This window comes from Amphichorda felina, assembly GCF_050947745.1.
Source record: "Amphichorda felina strain 45539 chromosome Unknown scaffold_6, whole genome shotgun sequence".
NCBI classification, from domain to species: Eukaryota; Fungi; Ascomycota; class Sordariomycetes; order Hypocreales; family Bionectriaceae; genus Amphichorda; species Amphichorda felina.
Genome location: NW_028145044.1, coordinates 981,013 through 1,008,413, shown reverse-complemented (window position 1 = coordinate 1,008,413; position 27,401 = coordinate 981,013). Strand labels below are relative to the sequence as shown.

Sequence of the window (27,401 nt, the reverse complement as noted above, 5' to 3'; positions counted from 1 at the left end):
TCAGTATATCCGGGGTGGTTATTAGAGTGCTGTGTTGAAGAGACGCAAAACTTTAATCGAGAAGATGGACAGCGTTCCAACGTGTTTATAGCTGAGGATGAAAAAGAATCGTGTTGCTTGGGATGTTGCGAATTCACGGTCTGGGTCTCTACCTAGTCATGCCCAGGGCGTGGCGCGATTCGCGATATCGAGAGCAACACGGAATACGTTCATACCGCGTGGTCATGTGATGCGCCAACGGATTGGCGATTTTCTCACGGCCAATTAAAGAGCAACATAGCTGCTTTCAAGAGCAACACAAACGATTCTTTTCTTCTCCTCAGTACCGGGTAACGAGGAGCCGGTATCTAAATGGTGTGGCAAAATGCATCATCATCACGGCCATATAATCAATCTGCACCAAGATGGGCCCAAAGATAGAGACACATTTTGTTTGGCATAAATTCATATTACAGAGAAGTGGCATGCTGATATGCCGCGGTCCTGCTTGGCCGCTCCGACCCAAAACGCCCAGTCATGTTGTACATGTTGTTCCTCCTGTCCTGGAAGCAATTCTGCCTGGCAGGATTCGAACCTGATATGAGGGCATCGTGGTATCCATTGCTCCTCCGGCTCCCAGATGTTCGTCTAGAGCGTGTCTATATGCATCGCTGTTTCTAGCTCCGAACCTGATAAAACTCGTGTGGTCCGTGTTCACCGCCACGGCCAATTTTTTTTCTTTTTCTGTCTGTAGATCATTCCTAGGTCTACACCATGAACGACTCGCCACATCCGCATTCCTCCTCTACAATGCCGTCAGCAATAGCCCTATTAGATAGAATACAGAAAAAAACTCACTGATATTCGGGTTTCGGAACACGAAGCGCTGGTTCAGCTTATCCTCGGCCCAGTCCATCTCGCTGCCGATGATGCTGAACAGGGCCTTGCTGTCGATGAGCACCTTGACGCCGTCCTGCTCGACGGCCTCGTCGAACGCGCCCGGCTTCTCGACGTACTCGAGGTTGTACGACAGGCCGCTGCACCCGCGGTTGCGCACGCCGATCTTGATGAGCTTGGGCTCGGGCTGGTCCAGCAGGGCGCGCAGGTGCTCGACGGCCGCGGGAGTGAGCGTCATGGCGGCCTTGCGCGGGCGCAACTTGGGCCGAGGGCGCTGCTGCCGGGGCTTGGGCTTCTGGGCCTCTGTCTCGGTCTCGGACGCGGGCGCCGCGGGGACCTTCTGTGATGGTTGCTGTTGTTGTGGTGGTGGTGTTGGTGATGGCGAGGGCGGTGACGGCGGTGTCTGTGTGCTGGGCGGGGGCCGCGTCTCGTGGACCTGGGGCAGCGGTTGGGTGGGCTGGGCGATGGAGGTCTCGGGGACGTCATCGTTGCGAGGGGGCGTCGAGGTCTGCGAGGGGAGGGAGTAGGAGTGGTAGGCGGAGCGGCAGACGGGAAGGAGGGTCTGAGGCGTGGCGAAGAGTCGGCAGGGGAGGCGCGCGGCGTGTCGCAGAGCCGCCCTGGCCACGAAGCGAGGGGCGATCATTGTGATATCATGCGAGGGACAAGGACGAGAGTGACGGGCTGCAGCTTGCGTTCATCTGAAGCTGGCAGCGAGGCGGTGGTGGATGTGATTGTTGGTGTTTTGGATGGAACGTTGGGGACGGAACGTAGCCGGGACGATTTCAAAGCCATTTTCTGAGCCGAAGCGCATCCGCAGGTGGTAATAGCGTCATCGGGTTGGGGCTTTCAGTGGGCTCTCAGTGGGTGGCCAGCGGGAAGCCAGTGGACGCACGGCCAGCGGAGGCCCGTTTTTTCCGACAGATGACAGCTGGAAATCCTCGTATGACCACATGGGCTAAGCCGAGCCAATCGGAGGGCTGGGATTACTCAGTGTGCCGTGACCGTTTGGGGTGCCTGTTTGTCGTGCGGCAACTTCGGGCAAGCTGTGCCTGGATGGTGCTCCGTTGCTCTGTCCCCCACCGTCATCCCCAACCTCCAACCTCCGTGCCTCCTCCGTCCAAGGTCCGGGTCTCCAATCAATTCAATTAGGGTTGCAAATGAGACACGTCCCTGGCGCTACCTTATACTAGGCCCAACGTGCACAGCGATGGGTAGATCAACCCGGGGCATGGCGTGATGGCCAGGAATAGCACATGCGGCCCTTCCAACTCTTCCAAGGTGTAAGGCGGATGTGGGTAAGTGGCATAGCAAGAGGCTGAGAATAGGGTCATTCAGGTCACTTGACGGGGAAGAAACGTACGATTGTGTCGTCGTTGTTGGGCTCTGGGGATGCTGGTGCTTGTCACTGCTTGACTGGATCCAGGGCGTCCCTGGGCCTCCCGAGCCAATAGGAGCGAGGTTCACCGTCAGCTTCCAACCCGGCCCCGCCCGGCCCCGTCGCCTCCCGGCCTGCGAGGAGTCATTCAATGGCTCGAGCCTCGATGCTCGTTCCAAGCGCTGGAAACTTCTACCACGTCGGTGATGGTCCTGGAATGTTGAATTCTGTGCAAATTAAGCTGGAATTCTGTAGTTGAGAGGAATCAATTCTAGTAGTCCTAGGTAATGGAATTCTGGATCCGCTGGGCTTCTTGATTGATATTTGAAGGGGCACAGCATTGGATTGGCGACATTGTATCAATTCACTTGAATCGTCGCACAGCATGATCTCATAGACAGAAAGAATAGCTTCTCAAAGTTTTGAGCCAAAAAAAAAATAGCCTGCATTCCATAGCTTCAATAGCCCTCGGCGCCTGCCGACGTGGCTACATAGTCAGGCGATGCGGCGGTGTCCGTATAAGTCGCAACCCCGAAATTCTGGGCCCTGGCGGATGCTGACTGCGCCAGTTCCCCCCTGGGGCATGGCTAGCTGTCAACATGAACCGAGACCAGGTCACCAGATCACGCCACGCCCGGAACAGACCTCAGGAGTAGGAAAACTACGGAATTAGACCATGGCCAGGGCAGGATAGGATGACTTTGGGGAAGAATATAAATTATGGCTGTGCGACTGAAGAGAGCTGGAGTGTTCAGATAGTATCACTGCATCTGGCAAGCAAGCAAGCAAGCAAGCAACAATCCCATCCGGGGTATCACTCGCCATTTATACCACTTACACCACTTACACCATCACACAACCTCACACCACTTACACCACACCACCCTACAACCTCACACCACCTTCATCATGGTCACTGCTACTGCCGCTCATCCAGTCAAGGCCCCTGCGGCCGCCTCCAAGATCCTCCCCGTCGCCGTTACCGTCGGCGCAGGTACGCTCTCCCCAGCTCCCAACCACTGAAATACAAAACATACTGACTCTCTCCCTCCCCCAGTGTCCCTCATCGCTGGATACGTCGCCTCGCAGCTGAAAAACTCGCGCAACATCATGGACAACCGGTTCGCCCAGTACAACAGCTCGCAGAGCGAGGAGAACCGCGCCAAGACGTTCGAGGGCAACAACAAGAGGCTGGACCCGCGGACGAGCATGTTCAACGTCCTGGGCCACTGATCTTGTTCTGTGGTGACGTGATGTGGCGAGCATATAGGGGCGTTTTCTCAAATTTTGGAGTTTTTTTACGGGGGAAAATCCTCCTCGGGGTTGATTTGTATACCATGGACGGCCGTCCCTTTTTTTTCCGTAATGATTTTTGTGTTGAGCGAGGATTCCTACGGGATGTTCTAGACTAGAATCCAATAGAGTCGTGAGGAGACATCTATACACACTTTGCACCGTCACCATCGTCGCGAGATGTGCACAATATGGCCTCGACCAAGGCTCCGTCAATACGTATGCGGACTCTTACCGAGCCGATTAAACGGTGCCTGATTATTCCCCTGGCCTGCATCTTATGGTTCGCCCAGCGGTCAGCTTGGTCAGCCTGGTGGTTCGCTCCACCTGCCGTCTGCATGGCAGTCACTCTGCGGTCTGCTGCTGGACATGCTGCTCTACAATAGGTAGAGTAGTAGTACTTACTCCTCACGAATTTTCACGTATGATGCCGCCCCGCTCTCCTTCTCCTATTGTATCGCCCGCAAAACAACATTGCGTAAGAGGAGACATAATTCCTGCGACCGCTGGGGCTTGTTAGGGCCATCCATGGGCGGTATCTGCTCCACAGCACAGGAGCTGATCTGCTGCATGCGTGCGGCTGCTCTCCGGTGATGTATTTCTGTATGCTTCTGTTTGCTTCTGTATGCTGCTGCAGGAAGCTGTAAGTTGCTGTGACGACAGGTAGGCGACGTCGCATCGGCCACTAAACTCTCAAGGAGATACGGTAGGTCCAGAGAGCGTATAGGGAGCGTGCTGAAGTCAGAGCCTGCCTACTATATATGCACAAATACGAATGGGTATTGCCCAATGTGCGAATGGTACTACCAGTTACCACTCCTCCAATAACAGCATCATCGGGGGCGCCGTGATGCATACCGGTGTGCGGCTGATATTCACGATGAGGCTGAAAATTATAGAAAGGCTTATTCTCTCAGAGGAATTATAATTTTATAAATATCATGTTCAAGCCCCTCATCCATATAGTCAGCAACTAAGTGTGTGTCCCCCCCCCCCAAAAAAAATCATGGCCGAGGTGGTAGGTCTGGCAGCCAGCATCATAACGCTTGCGCTCGTGTCGGAGACCATCATCAAGGTCTCAAAGAAGATCCGCAAGGCGTCCAAGGATGCATCGCTCGTCAAGGGAGACATGTCACAGAGGGCGGTGTTGTTTGAGGCGTCGGGCAGGGCCATCGAGGCCAGCTACTCGGTGCTATCCCGGCTGAGAATACACCATGGTGAGTCGGATCTTATTGGAGACTTGGAGCACAGGGGAGTCTTTTCGTCGTTAGAAAAGGGCATCAACATGGTTCTGGGCCGACTCAAAGACTTCTGGAGAGAGATACGGTCGGTGGAGAGCCGGTTTTCCCTGATCACAGCCTTCAAATGGCAGAGTTGCAAGGAGGGCGTGACGGGGCTGAGCGTTCAGATTGAGTGCGTCAAGACGACGATTCTTATGGTCATGGTGCTTGTCAATCTTGAGTGCAACATGCGCGACGCGGCGAGGACGAGGGATCGGGTGTATAGGGCGAGGCTGAAGCAGGAAAAGTGAGTACATGTACTTCACACAGAAACGACATCATTACTGATTGATGGCTGACTTTTGGGGCATAGTGGAGCACTCAGGGAGACACTGGAACAGCAGCAAAAAATGGCAACGGCGTTGGGGAAGGAGTGCCGTCGGATCCAAGACGCGGGTGGTCATGGGGTCGTTGCTGGATCAGTGATGGATCCCATGCCGATACTAGGGGTGATGGAGTCGTTTGCGTCTCGGTCCAAGAGAGAACTGCGTCGCGGCAACAGATGGACTGTCCTCCCAGGTCCAGGTCCAGGTCCAGGTCCAGGTCCAGCTCCAGCTCCAGCTCCAGCTCCAGCTCCAGCTCCAGCTCCAACGCCAACAGCACCAACCTCGGCTGCACCCGTGGACTTACCAGTGAACTCGCCAGTGGACCTACCCCGAGGACGAGATACCAAACCTAGCAGGAGACATAGAGAGTCTCTAGGACCGGAAATCTATCTTAGCAGTCATACTCGGCCAAGGGACAGCGCCAATATCGTCATGGCAGACCCCGGTGGAAACAGGAAACTCGTGACCGGGTACGTGGGATCACAGCCCCGAAGGTACGTCACGGCCGTCTCTGACCCATCCGCCACGGCCAATATAATGTCGAGGCGCAAGGCATTGGAGCTCAGCCTGATGCTGGTACCGATGCTGGACACGGATCCGAAGGGACTGAAGTTTGGGTTGGATGGGCCACTGCAGTTCTTCACGGGCAAGGTGACATGCCAGTGGGGACAGACCAGAAACGCGAGGCGGATTCCCTTGGATTTCTTCCTGGTGGAGGATATGGAGCTCGAGATCATACTGGGCACTGCATTTCCATACATATAGAAGACGGGGTGATGGAGGAGGTGGAAGTAGGAGTAGATGGTGGTAGCCCTCAAACCTACTTCTCGATGGAAGCCCAGGCATCCATCCTCTGGATGCAGCACCCAAATAGCTGGCTGGTCTTTTTGGATTGGATCTTTCAAGTTATAGAATGTTACCAAAATCACCGTCAAGGAAAATTCCCCATGGCTTCTTATACAAACATGATTCCGGTGGAGGCCATGGGTTACGTACTTGGCTAAACTGTGACACCCAGTTATCGGCGCTTCAATTTTACAAACTAAACTTGGTCATCAATGAGTCGCAGAAATTCCATAACAAGAGGCTCAACAATTTCCCTCAGTTTGTTTCTGGTCGACAGTGGAAGCTTGTTTTGGTTTCTCCATCAAATTGTTCCAGAAACCAATAGTCTGGTCAAGACGCTTAAGCGTGTGAGCTTCTCGAGATACAGGCACACTCTACGTACCGCAACGAACATCTTTGGAAGACTAGAACTAAGCTTGACAGCCCTCCAGATAGGCTACAATTCGAGCACAAAGCTCCCTCTCGCTCGCCTTTGCCGCTTCGTCATCGCTGCTATCAATCATGAGACAGCTGAGCACAACGTCCGCATAAATATCTCCACATGACCATCTTAAGCGATCAAGATACTCTCGACAAATCCATCGTCTTCGCTCATAATGATCCTCTTCGCCATTCTCATCCTCCGAGTCTGAGTCCTCGTAGTTCTTCAGTTTCTCCCATAGCCCAACTTCAAGCAGGAGAATACCGAGAGAGTATACATCATACGCATGACGGTACAGGCGCTTTGGATCTGCGTGCTTCGCAGGGTGCTGATAATAGTCAAGCGTGAAGCCACTGATGTTTGTCTCTTTCGTCTGCTCGGACACGGCTACCTCCCCTAGCATGCTGCGACCGTATATTCTGTCGACTCTAGGTGTTCCCGCTCTACGCTTCGACTTTGCTCTCACGTCCATCGGGTTATCCCATACCATGGTTCGGAAGGATCTCATATCCCTGCGGTGGTCTTCTGTTTGCGGTGCAGATGGCGGTGAAGATGGCGGTGAAGATGGCGGATTCATTCGGATGACGACATCATCTGGCCGTGAGAAGATGTAGCCCATCAGAATAGGCTTTGAGACATCGATCTTGATTTTGATCTCGTATCGGTCCTCCTGGAGTGCACTCACATGTTCGGGAAAGAACATGACCGACTCTGCGCGTATGTTCTTGTGCAGCCAGCCACTGGAGTGAAGTATGCAGACGGCACGCACAAGCTTTCTAGCCAGCTCGAAACGCGCACCGAGTGTAGATCGGATGTCTTGTTTCTGCTTGACTCCAAGGAGTGACTGTAGAGTCACAGGTGCGCGAAGCATCAGGTTCTCCGCTGGCCGCTCGCGACTCTGAGCGCCAATCGTGCCGGGGAGCTTGTAGAGAATGCTGCAACGACCCTTGTGCTCGCCCGCCGTGTGGTCAATCATACCGGCGATGTCCAAACCATAGACGCTTCCTCCCATGTTCACGCCTTGAAATGTGTTGAAGAAGTTCCTGATGAGAGCGCGGAGTTTGGGGTCGGCTGGCCTGACCATCTCGAATGCTTCGACATCCTCTTCGGACTCGTCGCTGCTCCTGTATTCGTACATCTCATCCAGGCGAGCTTTGCTGTAACGGCCCGACATCGAGGCATCCGTTGACAATGATTTCAAGAAGCGCACCCGGCTTCGAAGGCGCTTCATTTTCTGTTTCTCCTCTAGAGTAGGTTCTAGCGGCGGTCCGCGGTAGTCTCGCATTTCCACGTAAACGACTTGCTCTTCGAATAGGGCAAGACCCTTTCCTAAATACCTCATCTCGCGTTGATCTTCGTCGACGCTGGTGAGACTCCCGTCGTCTGCTTGCTCCTCGGCTCTGTTTTCATTGACCGATGCTTTCAAAGTGGCCGCCGAAGCCAGCAATTCGTAGCCTGCCTGCACCGACGACTTTCCATCGACTTCTACTTGCTGAGTTGCGAGTCTTGAGGTCCACTTGAGACCTTCTGGCGACTCCTGCTTGGCCAAGCATTCCAGAGTTAGATAGATGTTCATTGACTCGAATGCATTTTCGGGACAAAGACGATAGAGAGATTCGCTGTGAGTTCGCAAGTCGGCGATAAGTTTCTTGAAGTTGACCCTGTCCTTCAACGCCCATTTAAACTTATTGAGCACAGAGAGACGGTTCTTGACTTCACTGATCACCGGTTTGATATCCTCAATTGTAGTGTTCGGGATGGTCAACTGGACGTTGTTGGTCGACTGCGATTCATCTTGGATGGCCTGGGTTGGTTGGAGCTGGATGCCGTAGCGCTTCATGAGTCTCTCCTGGTCGGAAAGTGTATCGGCAAGAGCAGAAAGAGTGTTGAAGACGCCTTCGGCCTTGAATCGGTTGCTCAAGAGGTACTGGTGAAGTTTGGTCCGCTTTCGTCCAGTGTGATCGGGATGTTCCAGCTCCCTGCCGTCTTCATTTTGGATCTGCCAATGGAAGCCCCAGGCTTTGAGAATTGACTGCTGAATCTCCAGTTCGCGCAGGTGAGCTGAAGATTCCGCCTCCGCTGTTTTCACAGTGGTGAAAAAAGTGTAACAGTCCCGACATGTAGTGTAGAGGGCCGCGATACCGATTGTAAGACTAACAGCATCCATGATAGTGATGGAATAGGGACAGAATATGGACTGATATGCCGCGTGGTAAGACCAAATTGGATGAGGTCGAGGTCTTCGGCTGCAAATTTTGGCAGCAATAGTGCACCTTCATATAGCATATAAGAATCTACCTAAGAACACGCCGGCCATGAAAAAAACAGTCTGAGATGCATGAGTTTGTCTGATGGGCGCTGAGCCTGTGCTAGGAATAGCCAATGAATTGTAGAAACTTTACCGAGCCTACCTACAATGCATGAGTTGTCTGGATGGTGGCGAACCTGTGCCAGGAATGGCCAATGAAGAGTGTAGAACCCTTACCGAGCCTACCTACAATGCATGCGCTCCGCCTCACATCATCGTAAACTGCAAAGTAGGCAGACATACATGCGTGAGTTCTTGGCTTGAGGAGCGACGTCCAAGCCAGTGAGTGCGCCATGCTGCGCGCAGCCTTGCGGAAACGCTGAGAGGGCCTGTGGGGGTTTGGCCAAAATATGTTGCACGACGTGGATGTTATGGTATGGGCACTTTGGCATGAGAAGAATGAGAGAATAGAAGGTAAAGAAAGGCTTGGAGCGACCCATAGGTACTAATGTATAGACCACAATGTGTTGTCGGTGTGGGAGGGTACATGAACGTACTAGCAGTGGTGCTGGAGCGGCAGGTGGTGGCACACTCGGTTGAGGCAGGAAGGCGTGCGATGGAGTCAAATAGCAGGTCAGGGCTTCTGTTGACTTGGAAAGAACAGCATCCTTACATCAATTGAGATCAAATGATACCTTTTCCAGGTGTTGGTTGAGTCGTTGACGTGGCTGCTTCTGGCTGCCCGTGTTGGGGATATCCCACAGAATGACATATACAACGAGCTCAATTGACTTGGTCTATGATTGTGCATTATTATTATATCTTCCAAGTCCCGGCCAGGTAACCTATCGCCATTTTAAGTTAGCTAGTTATACGGGTGGGACTTTCCTCGACTCTATCTAGCACCCTATTCCTTCCCTTTTAGGCTCAATCGAGCCTTCTATTCTGAAAACTACGTTGGCTGACTAGGTACTTCCCTAAGCGGCCCCCCAAAGTACGTATACCGCGTGCTACTAATACCTAGTAGTAGGCACGGATAGATAAGGTATCAAGTACCTACTTAGTTAATAGTAGACGGCCAAATTGATGGGGCCGTGGCCGGTCCGGAGTCCGGAGTCCGGAGTCCGGGGCGCCAAGCCAAACCCGGCGCAGCCACATTCATTCCATTCCTCGTCATCCAACTTGCAGCCTGCAGCTTGCATATCACACACACACACACAACCCCCCCCCCCCCCCTTTTCGACTCAACTCAACCCAAATCAAATCGCCTCAACTCACTCGACCTGGTTCGACTTTCAGACACCATGGCATTCACCGGCAAGGCCTGGCAGTTCTCGGCCCTCCACGGCCACCTCGAGGACTCCCTCACGGCCACCGACGCAGCCCCCCTCCCCTCGGAGGCCTCGCCCCCGCGCCCAGGCCACGTCGTCGTCGAGGTCCTCTACGCCGCCCTCAATCCCGTCGACTACAAGCTGGTCGAGACGCCCCTGGTCGGCCGCCTGGCGATCCCCCGCCCGGCCACCCCGGGCCTGGACCTGTGCGGCCGCGTCGTCGCCTCCGGCTCGCCGGAATTTGCCGAGGGCCAGCTCGTCTTTGGGAGGGTCCCCTCGGCCGCGTCGTCCCGCGGCATGGGCACCCTGCGCCGGTACGCCGTTCTCCCCGCCAGCGGCCTCGCCCCTCTGCCCGGGGGCGTCGACCCGGAGCAGGCCGCCGCCGTGGGCACCGCCGGCACGTCCGCGTACCTCTCGCTCATGCCCGAGAAGCTGAGGCAGCAGTCCGGCGCCAAGGTGTTCATCAACGGCGGCAGCGGCGGCGTGGGCACCTGGGCGGTGCAGCTGGCCAAGGCGCTGGGCGCGTACGTCGTGACGACGTGCTCGACGCGCAACGTGGAGCTGTGCCGCGGCCTCGGGGCCGACGAGGTGGTCGACTACCGCGTCGTGGACGTGGTCGACGGGTACCTGAAGAAGCAGCCCGAGGGTGGGTTCGACCTCGTGATCGACAATGTGGGCAGCGAGACGGACAGGCTGTACGCGGCGAGCAGGCACGTGCTCAAGCCGGGGGCGACGTTTGTGCAGGTGGGCGTCGGGGCGGGTATGTCGCTGGGGACCATGGCGAGCATGACCAAGAGGATGGTGTGGCCGCCGTCGTTTCTGGGGGGCGGTGCGCCCAAGTTCTACTTTGTGAACATGGACAACAGCGCCAAGCTGCTGAAGCCCATTGGCGATCTGATGGCCGAGGGCAAGGTCAGGGCTGTCATTGACAAGACGTATGCCTGGGACGATGTGCCTGCGGCGTACAGGCACCTGCGCGAGGGGCACGCCCGGGGTAAGATTGTCGTCAAGGTGGGGGAGGAATGAATGAGTGAGTATTGTTGGGGGCTTGCGTCAACATGGTTGTCGTATTGTTCCAGAGCCGCTGGTGGGGAGGTTGGTGTTTACGTCAAGCTGTCATGTGTTGCCACATGTCTCACTGCGCCGAGGTAATGCAACTATCTTGAACTAATAACTTTCTTGATCAATATGAGCCTAGGCCCTGGTCCAGTACGTGCGGCATCGGCCGGGGCCGCAGCCTGCATCATCCATCCGCATCCGGCACGGGGGTGGGTCCTCTCCCGGCCCCCCGGCCCCACTCATTCTCCGGCCTCCGATAACACCAGTAGTACATACGAGCACATAATACCTAGTTGACCAGCCTGGGAATGGCATGGCGAAAAACGTTCCCCCCGTCGTACTTCTCCTTCAGCGCCATCAGCCTCCCGTACTGCGCCCCATACACCTTCTTCAAATCCGTATCCTCATCCGACCCCAGAGACACATACGACGTCTCCAGGACATTGTCCGGGTCCTCGGCCAGCAGCTCCTCCTTGACCCGGCCCGCCCACGCGATCCGCTCCTCGCGCAGGGCTTCGTCCTTGACCAGACCGATGATCTCGACCACGTGATGGGGCATCCGCGCCCCAAACACCGACGAGGCCTCCTCGTTCTTCTTCTGCGCCGACCGCATCGTGTGCACCGACAGGGCCAGTCCTCCCCCCGGGGCCGTGAGGCTGTTCCGCGCCAGCACCGCCGCCGTGGCCGCCGTCCAGCGCCTGATGCTGACGGTCGACAGCCTCCCGTGGAAGGGCCACGTGAGCATCCTGTCGCCCGCGGCCAGCAGCTCGCCCAGGGACGTCACCTCGGTCTTCTCCACGACGCACGGTGCTGCTCCCGCGATCCTGCTGATCCACCGCCGTCCCTCCTCCTCCTCATCCGGATCCGCCCAGTCCACCATGACGGCAAACACCATGCCCAGCCCGGGGAGCTCCAGCGTCAGGGGCTTGATCTGCAGCGCCGTGGGCAGCTCGCCGGCCTCGGCCAGCCCCTCGTAGAAGTCGGCGTAGGATTCCATGGCGGCGCCCAGGTCGCCCGACTCGTAGACGACCATGGAGTGCAGGATGCCTCCGCGCAGGGGGTAGACCCTGATGGTGAGCTCGACGATGACGCCCAGCGTGCCTCCTCCCCCGCGGATCCCCTCCAGCATGTCGTCGTCGGCGTCGACAACCTCCCCTGCGGCGTTGACCACCCGCGCGCCCACAATCTGGTCCACGCCCAGCCCGAACCGGTTGGTCAGAGCCCCGTAGCCGCCCAGCGTGCTCCAGCCCACGTAGCCCACCGACGAGAGAGAGCCGCTGTGGTCGTGAAACACATTCGACAATGTCAGCAAACAACATGAACTCCATCAATCCCGCATCGAGGCGTCCTCCACTCACCATGGCGTCGCCAGCCCCCTCTCCCCCAGCGCCCTCACCACCTCCCCACTCAACACCCCCCCTCCCACCCTCGCCGTGCCCTCCTCCCCATCCACCTCCACGCCCCCAACGTCCCTCATGTCCACCACCAGCGCGCCCTCAGCCCTCGTCCTCCCCGCGCAGTCGTGGCCCCCCGACCGCACCGAGAAGCCCACCCCTCGCTGCGAGCAGAACCTCACCACTTCCGCCGCGTCGGCCGCCGTCCTCGGCCGCGCCACGATGCCCAGCGTCCGCACCGGGTGCACCACGAAGCACCGCTCCAGGTCGGCGTAGCCCGGCGTGGAGGCCGTGTAGAGCTTGGTCTGCGTGTGCGCGAGGTGCTCCCTCAGCGCGGCGAGGGTTGCTGCGGCGTCGGTGGCGGCCATGATGATGATAGCAGTAATGGTTCTGGGTGTGCGAGGGAGAGAGGGTTGGGGTTTGTATCCGTTCGGGTTGCGTATTTCGAAGGAGCGATGTGTTTGCGGTTCGTAGAGCTGCCTCATCAGTCCCCGTAGGAAAGGACTAATGCCGAGTATGATATATAGCCAGCCATGGGCAGTGAGTTTCACTTTAGTAGCTCATGGCATGCAGTCGCTGCTGGGCCCTCCCTCTCGGGAATTGTGTCATGGCGGAACTGCCCATGTAAGAAACCAGCACCACTAGTACTGCTGCTATGGTGTACACGGCATAGCGGTAGCTCAGCTCCCTGCTTGGCGCTCGCCGCTCGGCACTCAAAACACAGCGAAGGACGAATGAATCCGAAATACACACTACTTCTCCGCTGTGCACGTCTCACCGGCCAACACTACCCTAGCAGGGCGTGTCAGCATCGTATATATCCGTACATGATTATAGGAAAATCGCCACTGCTGGCAGACGGCATGTGGCACGTAGCAGCGGCTCGGCACTGGCCGTGCTGCGCAGGGGCCAACAACTGCTGCAAACCGCCCTGCTGCTTGCTGTGCGCCTTGTCAGCCAATAATAATACTAGTACTCCACAGGGGCAGTGCGTATTCCATCGTACCTACAAACGTACCGAGTACACATGTACACATGTCGTATTACTCCGTACAGTGCAAGCCACTCATCACTCATCCCGCCTGTCCACTTGATGATTGATCATCCTCGTCCCAAGGCGCCACCATCATGGCACATGCTTCTTCGTCTCAGACAATCCTGAAAGTGGCGCGCGCAATTGGACAAGAGCTAGTCAAATTGAAAGCTGTACGTACATAGTAGATAGTAGTAGCAGTACTCGTAGTAGCAGCAGAGTAGGAAAGTAATGTTGCAGCATATTGCGCATTAAAAAGATATGCCCGTCCTAGGTATTGCTGGTATCATTCCCACGCAAGACAAGTTTAGTACATCGCCCGTCCACACCAACGGGCATCTCTCCCCCCCCCCCTCTCCCCCCCCCCCCTTTCACCTTTCTCTAGGTATTCTGCGCTCAGCAGTCACCCCCTTTGTCGAAGAAGAAAGAAAGCATCGCACTCAAGCCCGGTGCTCACCCTTGGCATCGCCTGCGCCAACCACGACATCCTCCACGGTCTTGTCGCTAAACTTGAGATCATCCTCCATCAAGACCGTGTCCGTGATGCGCAGGAAGACGACGGGGGCCCCAATCAGGAGGCTCACGCCCAGCAGAGACCAGGTAATCGTAAACATGGTGTCGTAGGACATGTGATCGGCATCCAGACCCCACCAGATGCAGGCTCCGGCACTCTGGAGCTGCACAGAGAGTTAATCTCGACAGAGCCATCATCGTCTGGATCAGACGCAGAAAAAGAAGAGACAGAAAACTTACACCCTTGTAGAAGCCAGCCATGTTGGCGGCCTTGCGACCATTGTTGGACAGAGAGCCCATGTACCAGTAGATGGTCGTCTGCCACACGGCATCGAAGAATCCGTAGAAGAAGTACAGGAACATGGGGCCGAGGAACAGCTTGTTTCCATCAGTCCAGTCGATCAGGTTCTCCTCCTGCCACTTGGGGTCCGAGGCAATCTCGCGGCTGACCTGCTGGCGCTGCCAGGCGTAGCCGCCACCCCAGATGCCCATGGTCAGAGCCGTCAGGACGCACCACGAGGCCTTGGCGCGGACGCTGCGGCGAGCGCCGGCAAAATCGAGGCCGTATCCGACGCAAAGGGCGCCGACAATCTGGGCGAGCCAGTACAGCAGGCCGTTGAGCGAGCGGGTGCGGATGTTGAAGAAGGTGCCGTTGAGGCCGTTGTTCTGGTACGTGTAGAAGATGTTGGAGACAAAGAACATGGGGAACAGGAGGATGATCCAGGGATCCTGGAAGAGCGTCTCCCAGAGACCAATCAACTCGGTCTTCCACGAGGGGTTCTTCATCAGGATGACCTTGGTGCCGTCCTCGCGAATCACCTTGTCGGCGTCGCACATGAAGAAGCCGAGGACCAGGCCGATGCACATGAGGACGATGAATCCGACGTAGGTGCCATCGCCGACGGAGCCAACCGTCTTGTGGATGTTCTGGCCGAGAGGGATCTGCAGGTAGCGTGTTAGAGAGACGGCTGGAAACGCCTGAGACGCCTGTTGGGTTGGGGTAGCATCGGGTAACCTACCAGAGAGCCAAGAACACCGCCGCAGTTGAAGATGATCCAGAACCACGAGATGTAGCGGCCCTTGCGGTTCTCCGGGGGGTAGGCCATCATGACAGCGCCCTGGGCGGTCCAGAGCAGACCGGCGCAGAGACCGAGAAAGGCACCGGCAAAGACGACAAAGCCCAGGTTCTTGGTGTGGTTGTAGCACAGGAACGAGGCGGCGTAGACGCAGTAGCCGAGGCCGCCGACGGCAAAGGTCAGGCGCAGACCGAGACGGTTGGCGACGGTACCGGCAAAGAAACCGACAACGGCGAAGACGCCGTAGAGGGTCAGGTTAGAGTAGCGCTGGGCCGTCAGGTCGAGCTGGCCACCACCTCCGAGACCGCCGAGGGCATTGAACATGCCCGGGCACATGAAGCAGACAAAGGAGACCATGAGCAGCTGGACCGTGGGCGAGGCGTACCAGATCTCCTTGCCGCCGAACTGGAAGCCCTTGTAGATCCATCCTGCGGGGCGGTCGACAAAGTCGGGCAGCGAGCGGGCATCGCTGTCGCGCTGGCCCTCGATGGCCGTCGAAACCTGGGTTTCCTTGAATTCGTCGGCCATTGTGGCAGTTATTGCTGGGAGCTGGTATAAGTGAGACAGGTCACCAGTCAGGGTGGGAGGCGCGTAGAGGACTGAGGACTTGGAGTGGAAGGAAGGACTAGTGACAGGACTGGCATACAAGAGCGAGGAGGTCGATATTTGAATCTAACTATCGATCGCATGGTATGACACAGACTTCCCAGACTCCTCCTAGACAAGGGGGGGTGTGGCAGCGAAACGAACGTGGGTGGTGGATGCGGAGATGGGGTAGCACTTGGCGGCAGCTAATGGGCTGGCTGGGCGATTCGTGCTCCGTACTTGGTGGTCCGTACCAGTAACCAGACTGTAAAACACGAGAGCCGATGGTCAATGGTAGCAACGGGCGTCTCCTCCCATCCGAAAGGTCAGGTAGTAGTGGCTTGTCCTTGGTGCCGTGCCGCAGAGGAGCTAAGCTACGTGACAGTCAAAACGCGAGGTACCGCTGATGGATGCTAGGATGCATAACAACCTGCACAGGGCCCAGGGCCTGTTAGTGCCAACGCGACCAGATTGGCTTAAGCCGACGGCTGAGAGGAGACGAGAAAACACCCAGAAGGCTCGTCGCCAAGACGCGACCCTGCGACCCTCGGGATCCCATGGTAGGGGTGTACCGGGTGCCAAAAATAAGAGGGACTCACCCATCCTCGCAGTGCGATTGATTATGTGAGCTATCAGCCTCTCACAGGCCATGACCACAAGATTGAGTGGCTGTTGGCCAACTTGGCCCCCTCTCGTGTATGCGTGCTCACTGCTCACTTCTCATTCAGTGGCGGAGTGATAATAACACGGGGAGCAGGGCAGAAAAGGGGAGGGAGGATTCTAGCGACAAGGTTTGAACCATTCCCCCTTCCTCATCACGAAACGGAGGGTGCGACCGATGGGAGACAATTGGACGATTCAGCAGTTAGACCCTGAGCATGGGCTTAAAGGACGAGGAGGATTCGTGCGAGGATTCACTGGGGAATCCACGGTGTCATTGGACATTTCCACCAGGCTGAGGAGTGAGCGTGAACAGAAAAGAGAGGTGCAGCTGTGAAACGGCAGATTGCCGGTGGCGCCTCCCAACATGGGGGTGCCAATTTGTTACCCCAGATCGATAAGTGCCAGGAAGGACCGACTATCTACCTGCCTATTGGCTACCCCCTCCTACCGATCTGCTAACCGCCTCACGACGCTTGCCTTTTTAGTCCAGGTCTGGTGATTCGATATTATTTTGTCACCCTCTGGTTCTCAGGGCCTCTAGGCCTCTGCCGGCCAAGCACCCTCAACTCTGCAAATCCCCCCAAAATCTCCCGGAATAGAAAACCAACACGAATCCCATCTGGTTTGTGCATTCCCATCGCTCCTCCCAGCATCGCCTCTCGCAATTGCTGTCTAGAAATAGCATCTAGGTCTCTACCAGGTGGCGCAGCTCACCACCGTTTCTCTCTCTCTCTCTCTCACTCTCTTTTTCTTTCTGTCTGTCTGGCTGGCTGCCTTCTCTACGAGAACGCCTTTGGCCCGTCCTTTGTGTAACTGCCAAGCGCTGTGTACATAAGAGTACGTACCTACCTGACACTTAGCACGAATAACGGCCCCGGGTTGTCCCCCGTCCAGTGGCATGCCGGCGTTCGACCGTCGACACACCTCGCTTGCAATGTAACGTTTCGCCTCCACTTCCACCTTGGCCATGCTGGCTTGGAACGCTTGGAACGCTTGGAACGCCTGGAACGCCTGGAATGATTGGAATGCTTCAGTGCGTCACCAGTCACCACCCTCGGCTTTCGCACAGTCCCAACTCCCAAAACGCTAGTATCGTGGGCTAATACGGATCTCTTGGCCTAGTAGTATCTTGGTATTATCATGGGGGCCCAACACTTCCAGCTGGTGCATGTTCTTATTATTACTACATCAAAGACGTCCCCCCTTTCCCCCGGAGCCTCACACGAGCTCGTCTGTGCTCTGTACGACGAGACCAATAATACCTCTACGTAATCTGTCTCGCCTTTCCCCATACCCTCTCACAAGGTTACATCGAGCCACCACCACACACGAGACCCTTTGACACGAATCTTGCCGTCGCCGCCACGAGTCCAGACCAGCACCATGGCTATCGAGAACCGGTTTGGCAGCTGTTAACGCACATGTATGTAAGTAGGCATGGCGTCTGCGGATAGGGGGATGTCGCCCGGGTGTACCAGAACCACGTGGAGATAGCCATGGGTCATGGATGTGATCAGCAACCGACCATCCGCCCGACGGCTTGAAACTTTTGGCAACGGATGATAATGTTGATGTAACCCCAAAAGATAGTACTATCTACTAGCTACCCCTCCAACTTCCACATCCCGCCGGCGCCAGCCCCCATCATCTCTCCTAGCATCAGCCTAACCAAGATACTTCAACAAGTCTTGTTGGTTCCATCTCGCAAGCGATTGGGGGCCAGCAGGTCGGAGCTCCATACAATATCCCGCCTTTCCCCTCCATATACGGAGTGCGCGCACACACGGAGAGAAACCCCAGACGTCAAAAAGAAGGCCGAGCTCGCCCCATCGCCATATGACACGTTAAACTCCGCTCCAGCCCCCCGGAGGCGCGCAGATCCCCACCGTTGGGCCCCTTCCTGCCCCCCGGTCGCCCGTTGGAACGTCGCCCTTCCCTTTGTCCTGCCCACGCGATGCGGGTGGCCCGAGCTGGGCCTGCGCCGTCTCCCCGGAGCGGATCCCAGCCCCGTTTTCAGTTCGTCGATCAGCCTTGCTACATGCTCGATCCAGCACCTCTGGATGCGCCCGATATGTAATCCATTAACCGATGTATAATCGCAGAGAGCCAGATTTGAGAGCCTGTGGCCAAAGGAGCCCCTCTCGTCCGTGGTATTAGTATGTCATATTACCCGTTATCTCCAAGGCAACCAGCCACGCCTGCATTTGTTCGACCAAGCATGTGCGGTTCATGAGCAGGTAGGTACTCATCTTCCCCTAGGTACCCAACAGATTCGCCATTCGCATCGGGGCGGACTCCCATTTCCAACAACGTGCCTTGGCTACTACCAGGTCCAACGCAGAGCAATACAACTCTTCAGTGTCGAGCTACACATCTCCCCAATGTTACACAGCAAGCTCTTCGCGAATCTATCTCGTGCCCATCTCGACACCCTTTTTCAATCACCGGCAGGCAGGCGCACTTCTCATTGACTTTTCTTGGTTCGTTCATCCTCGTCCAGTCTTCCCCCGAGCATCCATTATAGTTCACGATGCGGAATAGCATAGCGCATTGGTCCATGGCATTGATATCCACTGGTCATCTAGCCGCATCCCATCAGTCAGTCATCTTATGCGAATTATGTACAATCAGGCTCGCCACGACTCTCATCTCACCCTTCCAGGGTCCCTCCTTCTCCCATCCGAGAATCAAGCCGCCCGCCGTCCAATCCCTTTTCAAAGAATGCAGTGCTAGCCACCCAGTCCCCGTCGACTGGTGACATCCCACGACGCCGAGCGAGAAACAAAACAAAAAATATCAGCGATTTCGTACCCAGAAAAAAAACCCTCCCCCAAAAAATGCGTTGACGCCATACAAGTCAATCCCATCGATCCGATGATCCGCTTTTGTGTGAACCTCCCATCCCAAAAATATCCGTGCCTATGTAGTAGCTAGCAAGTCCCTCGCGGGCTCGTTGCGCGATTGGTATGACAATGTACTAGATGCTTGCGCATCCCATCAATTCTTCAGCTGTGTACGAAACTCAAGGCATAAACAAACAAGAAGAGAAAACATGGTGGTGTAGGTGTCTTGGTCCGATGAAAAGAAACCGTTGGTAAAGGTGAAAATTGGGTATCAAGGAAGAATGTCGTAACCAATGGGGAATATGTTGCAATAAAATGTGGCCGGCGCTTGTTATGTGTTTGCTCACAGCTGCGCCGCCGGTGTGCTCGTGTTGGACCGATCTCGCGACATCCACCCGAACAAGTCGCCACGCGACGGCACCATGGTGCTCGTGGGCGTTGGTTCAATAGGGGTCCGCGCCGCCGTCTGGCGCGGCTCGAGAAGCAAGCTCTTGCGATAGTATGTGACCTGCGCGTTGCTTTGGTCGCTCTCGCGGACTCTGCCGATCTGCACCGACAGCCATTCCTGGAGATCCCGCACCTCGGCCAGGCGGTAGGGGATCTGAAAACGCTGCAGCTCTCCAATAATCTTGGCCGTCCGTGCGTGCTTGTCAAAGTTGACAACAGTTAGGCCGCTCGCCCGTTGATCCTCGGTTTCGTTGCCGTGTGACATTTGCTTCGTCGCCGGATTACCAATGTCGACAAATGTCAGGTCGGTCAGGTACATGCCCAAGAATGGCAGGCACGGTGGAATGTGGTCGCTGAGGCGCGTCCGGAGTACCTTGTTGTTCTGTGAAGGCTCGACAATCTCCTGCAGGGTTCGGAGCGTCTCCTTGCGCTTGGGGGACACACTGTCCCAGGTCTTCCGAAGGCGACTAATGGTGCTGCTGTTGAGGCTGCAAATGATTGCCATAAGGCCGTCATAGTTGTGGAGTCCCAAGCACTGGTTGGCCACCTTGATCCATTGCTTGATGACGGCGGCACGCTTCTTTATCTCGGGGTACTGCAGGATAGTGTCGGCCACGAGGTTGGAGAGGTCGGTCGACAGCGACGACATGGCCTTGACATTAGGGGCATCTACGCCACCATTCTTCATCCACTGCGATGAGAGGAGCTCCTCAGGGAGGATGGAGCAAAAGATGTTCATCTGCTTCAGCGTGATCTGGCGGGCCAGTTCGACCGGTTCAAAGTCGAGGATTGTGGGCGAGCTGTTCCCACTCTTGAAAGAGTTGAGCATGTTTTGCTGGCCCTTGGAGATGATGGGCATCGGGATGGGTGTGTCTGCTGATACATGGTGCGCGACGGCAGTGTTGGTCTTGCCCATGGATGCCACCAGCCGAGGCACGAGTGATCCGTTTCCGGAAACCCGTCGAGCAAGCTCAAGGAGTCGACGCCCGGCGGCAGGCAAGACTTGGGTCAGCCTACCCTCGGCGAAGGTCATGATGAGCCTGAGCGCCTCGCGGTCGGTTTGGTCCCTCCAGTGCGTCTCAAGCCAGCCCTTGAAGGCATTGTACACGCGGAGACGCACCGGTCCAGCCATGCGAGGGCTCTCGCCAACGTACTCAAAGCGGTCAATCAAAGACTCGGCTAGTTTAGACGGCGGACAGAACAAACGGAAGGTCAGGTAGAAGGTCGAGACAAACATAGCATCAGGAGCAGCCTCGTGGGTCGTGAGCCGCTCAACCAGCGCAGGCAGGGACCCACCTGTCACTTGGCCTTCCCTGTTGAACATGAGCTCGTGGGCAAACGTCTTCTCCATGAGTCTGCTCTCGACATCATCCACCTCTTCTGTGTGTGTGGAGCTAGCAGCAGCGCTGAGCTCCGACATAGAAGGCTGCGCCCGTGGGCCCATGGTGTGGTCGGGAGTCGTGGCACGTGTCGAGCTCTGGGACACCATGCTTGTCTCCGAGTCGCGACTCAGGAAGGTGGCACTGCTTTCAGCGCTTGAGGCCACCATATTCTCAAAGCGCGAGGAGTTGTGGTAATCGTGGTCATGGCTCGAGCTGTCGGCGGGAGGCAGCAGCGTGGAGAGCTTGGGCAAGGCGAGTTCTGGGCGAGAGGGGGCCTTCGTGGCAACGTCCTCGCCTTGCTGAGACTCGGGGCGTGAAGGTGGTGGCGAAGGGTTCGACGGGAGGGTGTCCTTGGAAATGTCCATGGGTGGGATCTCTGGCAACGGCTTGTCAGTTGACGGAGCATTGACGAGTCCAGGCCCTGGGGTTGCAGGCCCTGAATCAGCAGTTTGGGTAGAGTCGGCGACACTAGCGGTATCTGACTGAGAGACCACAGATTGCTTCCTCTCTCGCTCACGGGTAGCCGCGTCGAGGATACCAAGGTCAATGCCCAGGCCATCGCCACCCACTTCAACCTCAAAGTCGCCGACTCGCTCAATCGCCGCCCTAGCTTTTGCGATGCATTCGCCCGCAGCTCGGACACAGCCAGTGGCCGAGTTCAGGAGAATGTTGCTTTCCTGGGGCATAATAAGATCCTCCTCCGCAGCGGCGTGGACGAGGGTGTCCCGTGCGGCAAACACAAGGTCGTGGATGCGCTCAAACATGGCGGCCCTCGCCTGGCTCAGTACGACTGAACTCGAGCTGCCGTGTGCGCAGACGGCATCGATCACGGCCAGCAGCTCACCACCTGTGGTCGCGCACTGCTTGATCGCCGAGGCCAGCTCAGGACATGATTGAGATTGGAAGTGTAGTCTTCCGATAAAAGAGCCAATCTGGGACAGGAATGCATCATGACTGCGATTAAGACGTTCAGAAACAAGAAAGTACGGCCTTGAGCAGGATGATGGTCCAGCCAGAGACACTCGATGTGACATGGTGGAGGACAGACGGTTGCCATGGCCCAAGCTACCATGGGAGAGACGCGAGGATAAGTGAGGAGAGGCGGTGCGAGTAGGGGGCGGAGCGAGGGACGAGACACGTTGGTTGTATGGTAGAGGGAAATCGTGCACTTGTTCAGAGACAGAGGGCGGCCGTGCTTCCTCGACGACAGGCAAGGCCACTGTATGGCCGATTTCTTGTTCCTGGCTCTGGGGTGGTGTGTGACCACCTGCAGGCAGCGGTGACAAAGGGGCATACGACTCTTCGGCAACAGTATCCATAACTGTAACTGATGGCGGGGCCCTAAGCCTTCTGTCGTCTTCCAGTGCATCGACGAAGCGCACCGCCTTAATGACGATGCGAAAAGCCTTGAGGACCATCTCGTCAACAATGTCGTTCACGTCCTCGGGGGAGTTCAGGGTCCCACGTTGACTCTCCTGCATCCGCTTGGCCGTCTTGACTAGAGATGAAAGTTCGGACATGAGAGACTTCCGACACCTCCGAATCAAGTCACTGCGCTGGACGGTGCTGGAATCCCTGTCCAAGCAGTTGGTTCGTTGTAGGAGGAACCGGACACCAGCAATGACGCCCTTCATAAATTCTTGGTTCCCGAAAAGTTCATTGTCGTTTACCGATGAACTCCGCAAAAGATCCCAAAAGTTCAATAGAGCCTTAAGCAGGCTCCGCATCTCCTCCGGCTCATAAGCCTCGCAGTAGTTGGTCGGCAGCCACCCTCTCGCACCAGTGACGAGCAACGTCCCGTCCGCCCATCCATTGGTGTGAATCGAGTGCACAAGAACAACATCTCCTTCGTTCAGAGGAAGCGTTACGCTGCAGTCGGCCATAGCGTGGGTGGGGTTGAAGGGATAAAAGGCGCGCAGGAAGTTGTGGAAGACTGGCGGCGCCTGGTGGTCGGCGCCCAGATCCTCCTGGGAGCCATTGGGCGTCGCAGGAGGAGTCATATCGGATTGCAGATAGGGGTGGTTATGGGCGTAGCTATCGTTTGGGCGGTGCTGGTGATGTTCGTGATAATGCGGCATGCGGTCGAGCGAGTCGTAAGGAGCCTCGCCAAGGGCCAATGGAGCCACATGAAATCGGGCTCCCGTTGACTGGCTACTCAGCATCGCGACAGGCGCAGGCCGAGGCGGTTCAAATCATTGGACGAGCGTCGAGTTAAATCTGAGACCTGCGGTAGGTCAATTGACAAAAGACCCGCCCCGTCTTGGTGCGTGGCAAGCCCGGTCGATGGTGCTCGATACAAAGTATTCGAGGAATGGCGTCGGTCTGCAAGGTAAGGTCGAGGTTCTGCGACTCATGTCAGAATGCGCAACATTGAAGCTTTTCGAGGCAGAAACGCGCTCGTAGACTCGCGTGTTGTGGGAGCTGATGTCGAGGGGGGCGGGGGCTGGAATGAAAGGAGGCGAGGGGCGAGGTGGGATGGACGAGGAATGACGTTCAAATCCAAGACAACTACGGCTGCTCCTTCTTCCCCAGTGCCAAACCAGCACACTAAAGGCAGGAGGCCAAAAGTAAATCCAAATACCTAATTGGTAGGAAAGAGCGACGTGCAGAGGGCCTCAATGGACTCGGGTCAGCTTACCTCGACCAGGCGAAGTTGAACACAGTTCAGATGAAGACACGTCCAATGTCGAAAAGCTCCAGGCAGGGAAAAAGAGGCTGCGTCAAGCAGGCAGGCAGGCAAGTGAGCACTGCTGGTTGCAGTCGCTTGGACTTGAACGTTGAAGCTACGACTCCAGACGTCTTACGCTCTATCCGAGATCAATCGGGTCGAGACGAAAGAGAGGCAAGCGGTCATGGGGGAGGAGTGAGAGTCGCCAGGTCGCAAGACAAGAACAAGATGATCATTGTGCAAGATCCGGGGATGTTGTGGTATTATTCTCCGCCTTGCCCCCAGGAAGACGACAGAGGGAGCTCCTTGTCGGGTGTGGACATGTGGACTGTGGTCTCTCGCTTTTCTCCCCCACCCACCATCACCACCGCCAGTCCACGACTGGCAACAACTGCGGACACGCCCCGGCCAACGACGTTGTGACGCCGTTGCGGATATCGTCCTCACTCCTCAGCACCCTGCTTGCTTGCTTGCTTGCTCGCCTGCACAGCGTGGCCTCCGCGCGGCACTGGCACGACTGGGTCGACGCCACAGGAAGAGGTTGGCTGAACCCCCGGCAGACCTGTTGGGCCCACCTGCGGCCTTTCCACTTATTGCAGGGGATGAGGTGCCTTAGCGGGTGCGCTACCGAAGCGTGGTTAGCCCCAGGGAAAAGCCGCTCTGGCCCCGGCTTAGCGGCAGGGCATGGGTGCGTTGGACCCTGGCCCATTGGCCGCATCAAAGTCTCACCCTGTCCATCCCCTTGGTCATGACGGATCCCGTCCAGTCTTCCGCGGCCTCCTTGGTCCTCGGAAAGCCTTAGGCAAACTTTCACAAATGATTGATCATGAATCCTACCGGGCTCCAATTGTCGGCGATCAGCGGGCAGCACCACGCAGGACCACTGACCACGCAGGACCACGCCGCGGGGACAGGCTGAGCTCATTGATGATTGACCATTGATCTCTCAACGGGTCCACAATCCCCGGCGACCACCGAGAAGTTGAGAACGGATGAGGGGTCTGGGACACGATCCGAGTCCCTTGTTGCTCAGAGACTGACTCGGCATCCTGAGACTTCAGACATGGTCCGGACGTTTTTGTTGATTGATTAGCCGGCCCGTCCCAAGTCCGGTTTGTCAAGGCAATCAAGAATTTGTACGTATATCTACTATCTTTCCAGTTTGGTCTTTCCCGGAGCGACATCTTCCCGACAACGGATGGGCCGTCTGGTGGCGTTGGCGTCACACCCGACACCACATCCACACAACGTCCACTCCACACTCCACAGCATGACAGCCGTCGAGGGGAGGAGAAGCAGGTTTGGAATCCGATAATCGCGCGACTATTTCGCGACGAGTCGATGCTCACACAGCCCAAAGCTGGTGCTTTCTTTTTTACGATGTCCTCTTGCATACCTATGCATCTGGAGCACTGCCCGTATGCCCAATACTACACACGAGGAGTAGTGCTCGGTAATACTCCGTCCACAGCAAAAAGAAAGGAAAGAAAATTGTGCGGTGAGGAATCAATGACTGATCGCCATGCGCGTACAAAGTACTGTACGAGCTTCGGATCTCTATTAATCCTCCATGGTTATTCCAGTACGTAGTACGAATACGGATGCAACTACTATTATTTCATGTGGCGATGTCAAAGGCTACACAATGTCGTGGAAATACATATAGGTAGTAGTAGTAGTATTGGTCTATTACTCTGTACGGCCGGGCAGATCCCGTCAACAATTACAACCCGAATCTCGTCTCCTTACATGTACGGTAACAAATATCAGTGCGCTGCTTCATAATATGTTACGGGCAGAGACCTATTCGCTAATCTGGGGCAGCCCTTTGGAACAACCCCATCTGCTTTCCTTTCCGAGACAACAATGGCGATGAATGGATGGATGAAAGTTGATGACCCAGTCTCCCATTTCTTGAGCCATCGAGAGCCCCACGAGACGAGCATCGGGCACGCGGGTACGGTTACTACTGGCTTGATGCGTTGATGCAGTGTGACGGGACGGACGCTACATCGCATCATGTGCTTTGGAATCGCGCTACTCGTACACAAAGATAACGGATGAGATCCGCATCATAGTCAGCTCGTAAAATCGGGTTTCTTGAAGGCGATCAATGGAATTGGGGGGAACATGACGAGACCTGCTCTCATTGGCGAATGAGGAGTCGGCGACCCTCGTTCCTGCATGCCCGCGCGCCTGCCATCACGTTTACCAGTGCTCTTGCCGCCGACAGGTGTGCCTGACTGCCCTACATGCAGTTGACGAGCGACTTCCCCAGCCACTCACGGTCAGTCGGGAAGGTGAGGCTTTGCAGCTCCCAGGGCCTCCACCGACGGAGTGCTCTCGTACATGATAGACCCCGAGAGGACTCCCAGCACACCCATCACGATTTACTCTCATCACTTCACATCGTCACATGCTGTGTGCCCTGCACCTCGCAAAGCCCCAACATTTGCAGACGCCACAGCGGGATAGTCTTCCTTCGCGCCATCTATCTAGCCCCACCATGCCTCGTCTCGTCCTCGAGGGGCCTTTCGAAGCCTTCCCCGAGAGTCCTTTGCTGGGATTGGACGAAGTACGACCCTCTACGAAGTAACACTACAGGCATCTCGATTGATTTCAAGGTCGACACATGGACCATCGAATTGCACTCGCACATCACATCCGTATTATCAATCTTCTCCCCGAACGAGGATGTCAACTCGGGGACATTATTACCAGATGCGGACACACAAGCAGGCGGCAAGGCCATTCCCAAGACACGGCATTCGGTGGATGCAGTACATATTAGTGCTCATGCAGGCACACCAACTGCCAGATTTGCCAAGCAAGCATCGGTGCCCAAGAAAACCTACTGGAGTTGATGCATCGCCAAAGGGTCTCAGTGAGTCAGAATCTTCAACACAACCAGGTGGCCAAGATGGTCTTGGACCCCGAATATTTGAGACCACCTCTCGAGTTCCCGGCTTTGCTCGAGTTTACCGGCATCTCACGCACGCATCACCCCTGTCCCACAATATTCCCACCCGTCCTCTCAATCAGTGACTCAATGGTTTCCTCTCCCAGAGAGATCACATACAACTCGTATCATCTCAACAGGGAATGTGCATCTCAGATACGAGCGCCCTAACGCCCAGAGTCTCCCGATGCATAACGGCCCAACTTCAGTAGAAGATTAACCAAGGAAAGACATCCGAGGAGGGATACTACTACGAATACGAGTACTCGTCTTCAACGCTGAGCCGTGGCGGCTCTGGGTGTAGTCTCGAGCCTCTCGGCAGGCTACATAGTAATGATGGCGCCACGACAAGTCTCTTTGACAAGCCCTTGCCACCCTTACCTGCGTTTAGTAGTCGGAACACTGACCAGCATTATCCGTATTCGTATGAATAACACCCTCATCCCAAAGGAGTTCGGTGAAACCTTGTCATGTGACGCGCTCTCAATGCGCCTCGGGGTCTCTTCGAGCCTCCAAGATAGATGACAAGCGGCAGATTCGACCTCCAACCAAACAAGCAATGGTCAACGTCTAGCAGCAAATGCGATCGTTCAGGGAGGACGGGCAGGCACGGTGCAGTGTTCTCTACAGCCCCACTATCCACTGTTTTCATAAGCCTTCAATCGCCAGACGGCTGGTTCTGTTAGTACTCGTAGGGTTTCTAGCAGTCCACCACAACTACCCATTCGCGGGTTACTCCGCGTCAGCATCCACGATACCAGGAGCCAGCAACCAACGTCCTTC

General features: G+C 56.1%; 9 protein-coding genes across 9 annotated transcripts; 4 read left to right on the top strand and 5 right to left on the bottom strand.

Moving 5' to 3' along the window:
* Positions 1 to 746: 746 nt before the first annotated feature.
* On the bottom strand, positions 747 to 1,519 carry ISA1 (Fe-binding Fe/S cluster assembly protein ISA1; the record flags this gene model as incomplete). The annotated part of the gene is made up of 2 exons (XM_083195540.1): positions 747 to 784; positions 838 to 1,519. The coding sequence occupies 2 exons, from the start codon at positions 1,517 to 1,519 to the stop codon at positions 747 to 749; spliced, it is 720 nt and encodes a 239-aa protein (XP_083048556.1).
* A 1,641-nt stretch (positions 1,520 to 3,160) lies between these two features.
* ACO1O0_006144 (uncharacterized protein) lies at positions 3,161 to 3,484 on the top strand (the record flags this gene model as incomplete). The annotated part of the gene is made up of 2 exons (XM_083195539.1): positions 3,161 to 3,245; positions 3,309 to 3,484. The coding sequence occupies 2 exons, from the start codon at positions 3,161 to 3,163 to the stop codon at positions 3,482 to 3,484; spliced, it is 261 nt and encodes an 86-aa protein (XP_083048555.1).
* A 1,066-nt stretch (positions 3,485 to 4,550) lies between these two features.
* ACO1O0_006143 (uncharacterized protein) lies at positions 4,551 to 5,075 on the top strand (the record flags this gene model as incomplete). Its single annotated transcript, XM_083195538.1, has 1 exon — positions 4,551 to 5,075. The coding sequence occupies one exon, from the start codon at positions 4,551 to 4,553 to the stop codon at positions 5,073 to 5,075; it is 525 nt and encodes a 174-aa protein (XP_083048554.1).
* A 507-nt stretch (positions 5,076 to 5,582) lies between these two features.
* Positions 5,583 to 5,915, top strand: ACO1O0_006142 (uncharacterized protein; the record flags this gene model as incomplete). Its single annotated transcript, XM_083195537.1, has 2 exons — positions 5,583 to 5,620; positions 5,645 to 5,915. The coding sequence occupies 2 exons, from the start codon at positions 5,583 to 5,585 to the stop codon at positions 5,913 to 5,915; spliced, it is 309 nt and encodes a 102-aa protein (XP_083048553.1).
* Positions 5,916 to 6,406: 491 nt separating this feature from the next.
* Positions 6,407 to 8,584, bottom strand: ACO1O0_006141 (uncharacterized protein; the record flags this gene model as incomplete). The annotated part of the gene is made up of 1 exon (XM_083195536.1): positions 6,407 to 8,584. One exon carries the CDS (start codon positions 8,582 to 8,584, stop codon positions 6,407 to 6,409), a length of 2,178 nt encoding a protein of 725 aa, XP_083048552.1.
* Positions 8,585 to 9,969: 1,385 nt separating this feature from the next.
* Positions 9,970 to 11,022, top strand: ACO1O0_006140 (NAD(P)-dependent alcohol dehydrogenase; the record flags this gene model as incomplete). Its single annotated transcript, XM_083195535.1, has 1 exon — positions 9,970 to 11,022. One exon carries the CDS (start codon positions 9,970 to 9,972, stop codon positions 11,020 to 11,022), a length of 1,053 nt encoding a protein of 350 aa, XP_083048551.1.
* Positions 11,023 to 11,344: 322 nt separating this feature from the next.
* ACO1O0_006139 (FAD-dependent oxidoreductase) lies at positions 11,345 to 12,817 on the bottom strand (the record flags this gene model as incomplete). Its single annotated transcript, XM_083195534.1, has 2 exons — positions 11,345 to 12,332; positions 12,414 to 12,817. 2 exons carry the CDS (start codon positions 12,815 to 12,817, stop codon positions 11,345 to 11,347), a joined length of 1,392 nt encoding a protein of 463 aa, XP_083048550.1.
* Positions 12,818 to 13,922: 1,105 nt separating this feature from the next.
* On the bottom strand, positions 13,923 to 15,599 carry ACO1O0_006138 (major facilitator superfamily domain-containing protein; the record flags this gene model as incomplete). The annotated part of the gene is made up of 3 exons (XM_083195533.1): positions 13,923 to 14,159; positions 14,236 to 14,937; positions 15,015 to 15,599. 3 exons carry the CDS (start codon positions 15,597 to 15,599, stop codon positions 13,923 to 13,925), a joined length of 1,524 nt encoding a protein of 507 aa, XP_083048549.1.
* A 3,906-nt stretch (positions 15,600 to 19,505) lies between these two features.
* Positions 19,506 to 23,153, bottom strand: BUD5 (ras guanine nucleotide exchange factor domain-containing protein; the record flags this gene model as incomplete). Its single annotated transcript, XM_083195532.1, has 1 exon — positions 19,506 to 23,153. The coding sequence occupies one exon, from the start codon at positions 23,151 to 23,153 to the stop codon at positions 19,506 to 19,508; it is 3,648 nt and encodes a 1,215-aa protein (XP_083048548.1).
* Between the last annotated feature and the right edge of the window lie 4,248 nt (positions 23,154 to 27,401).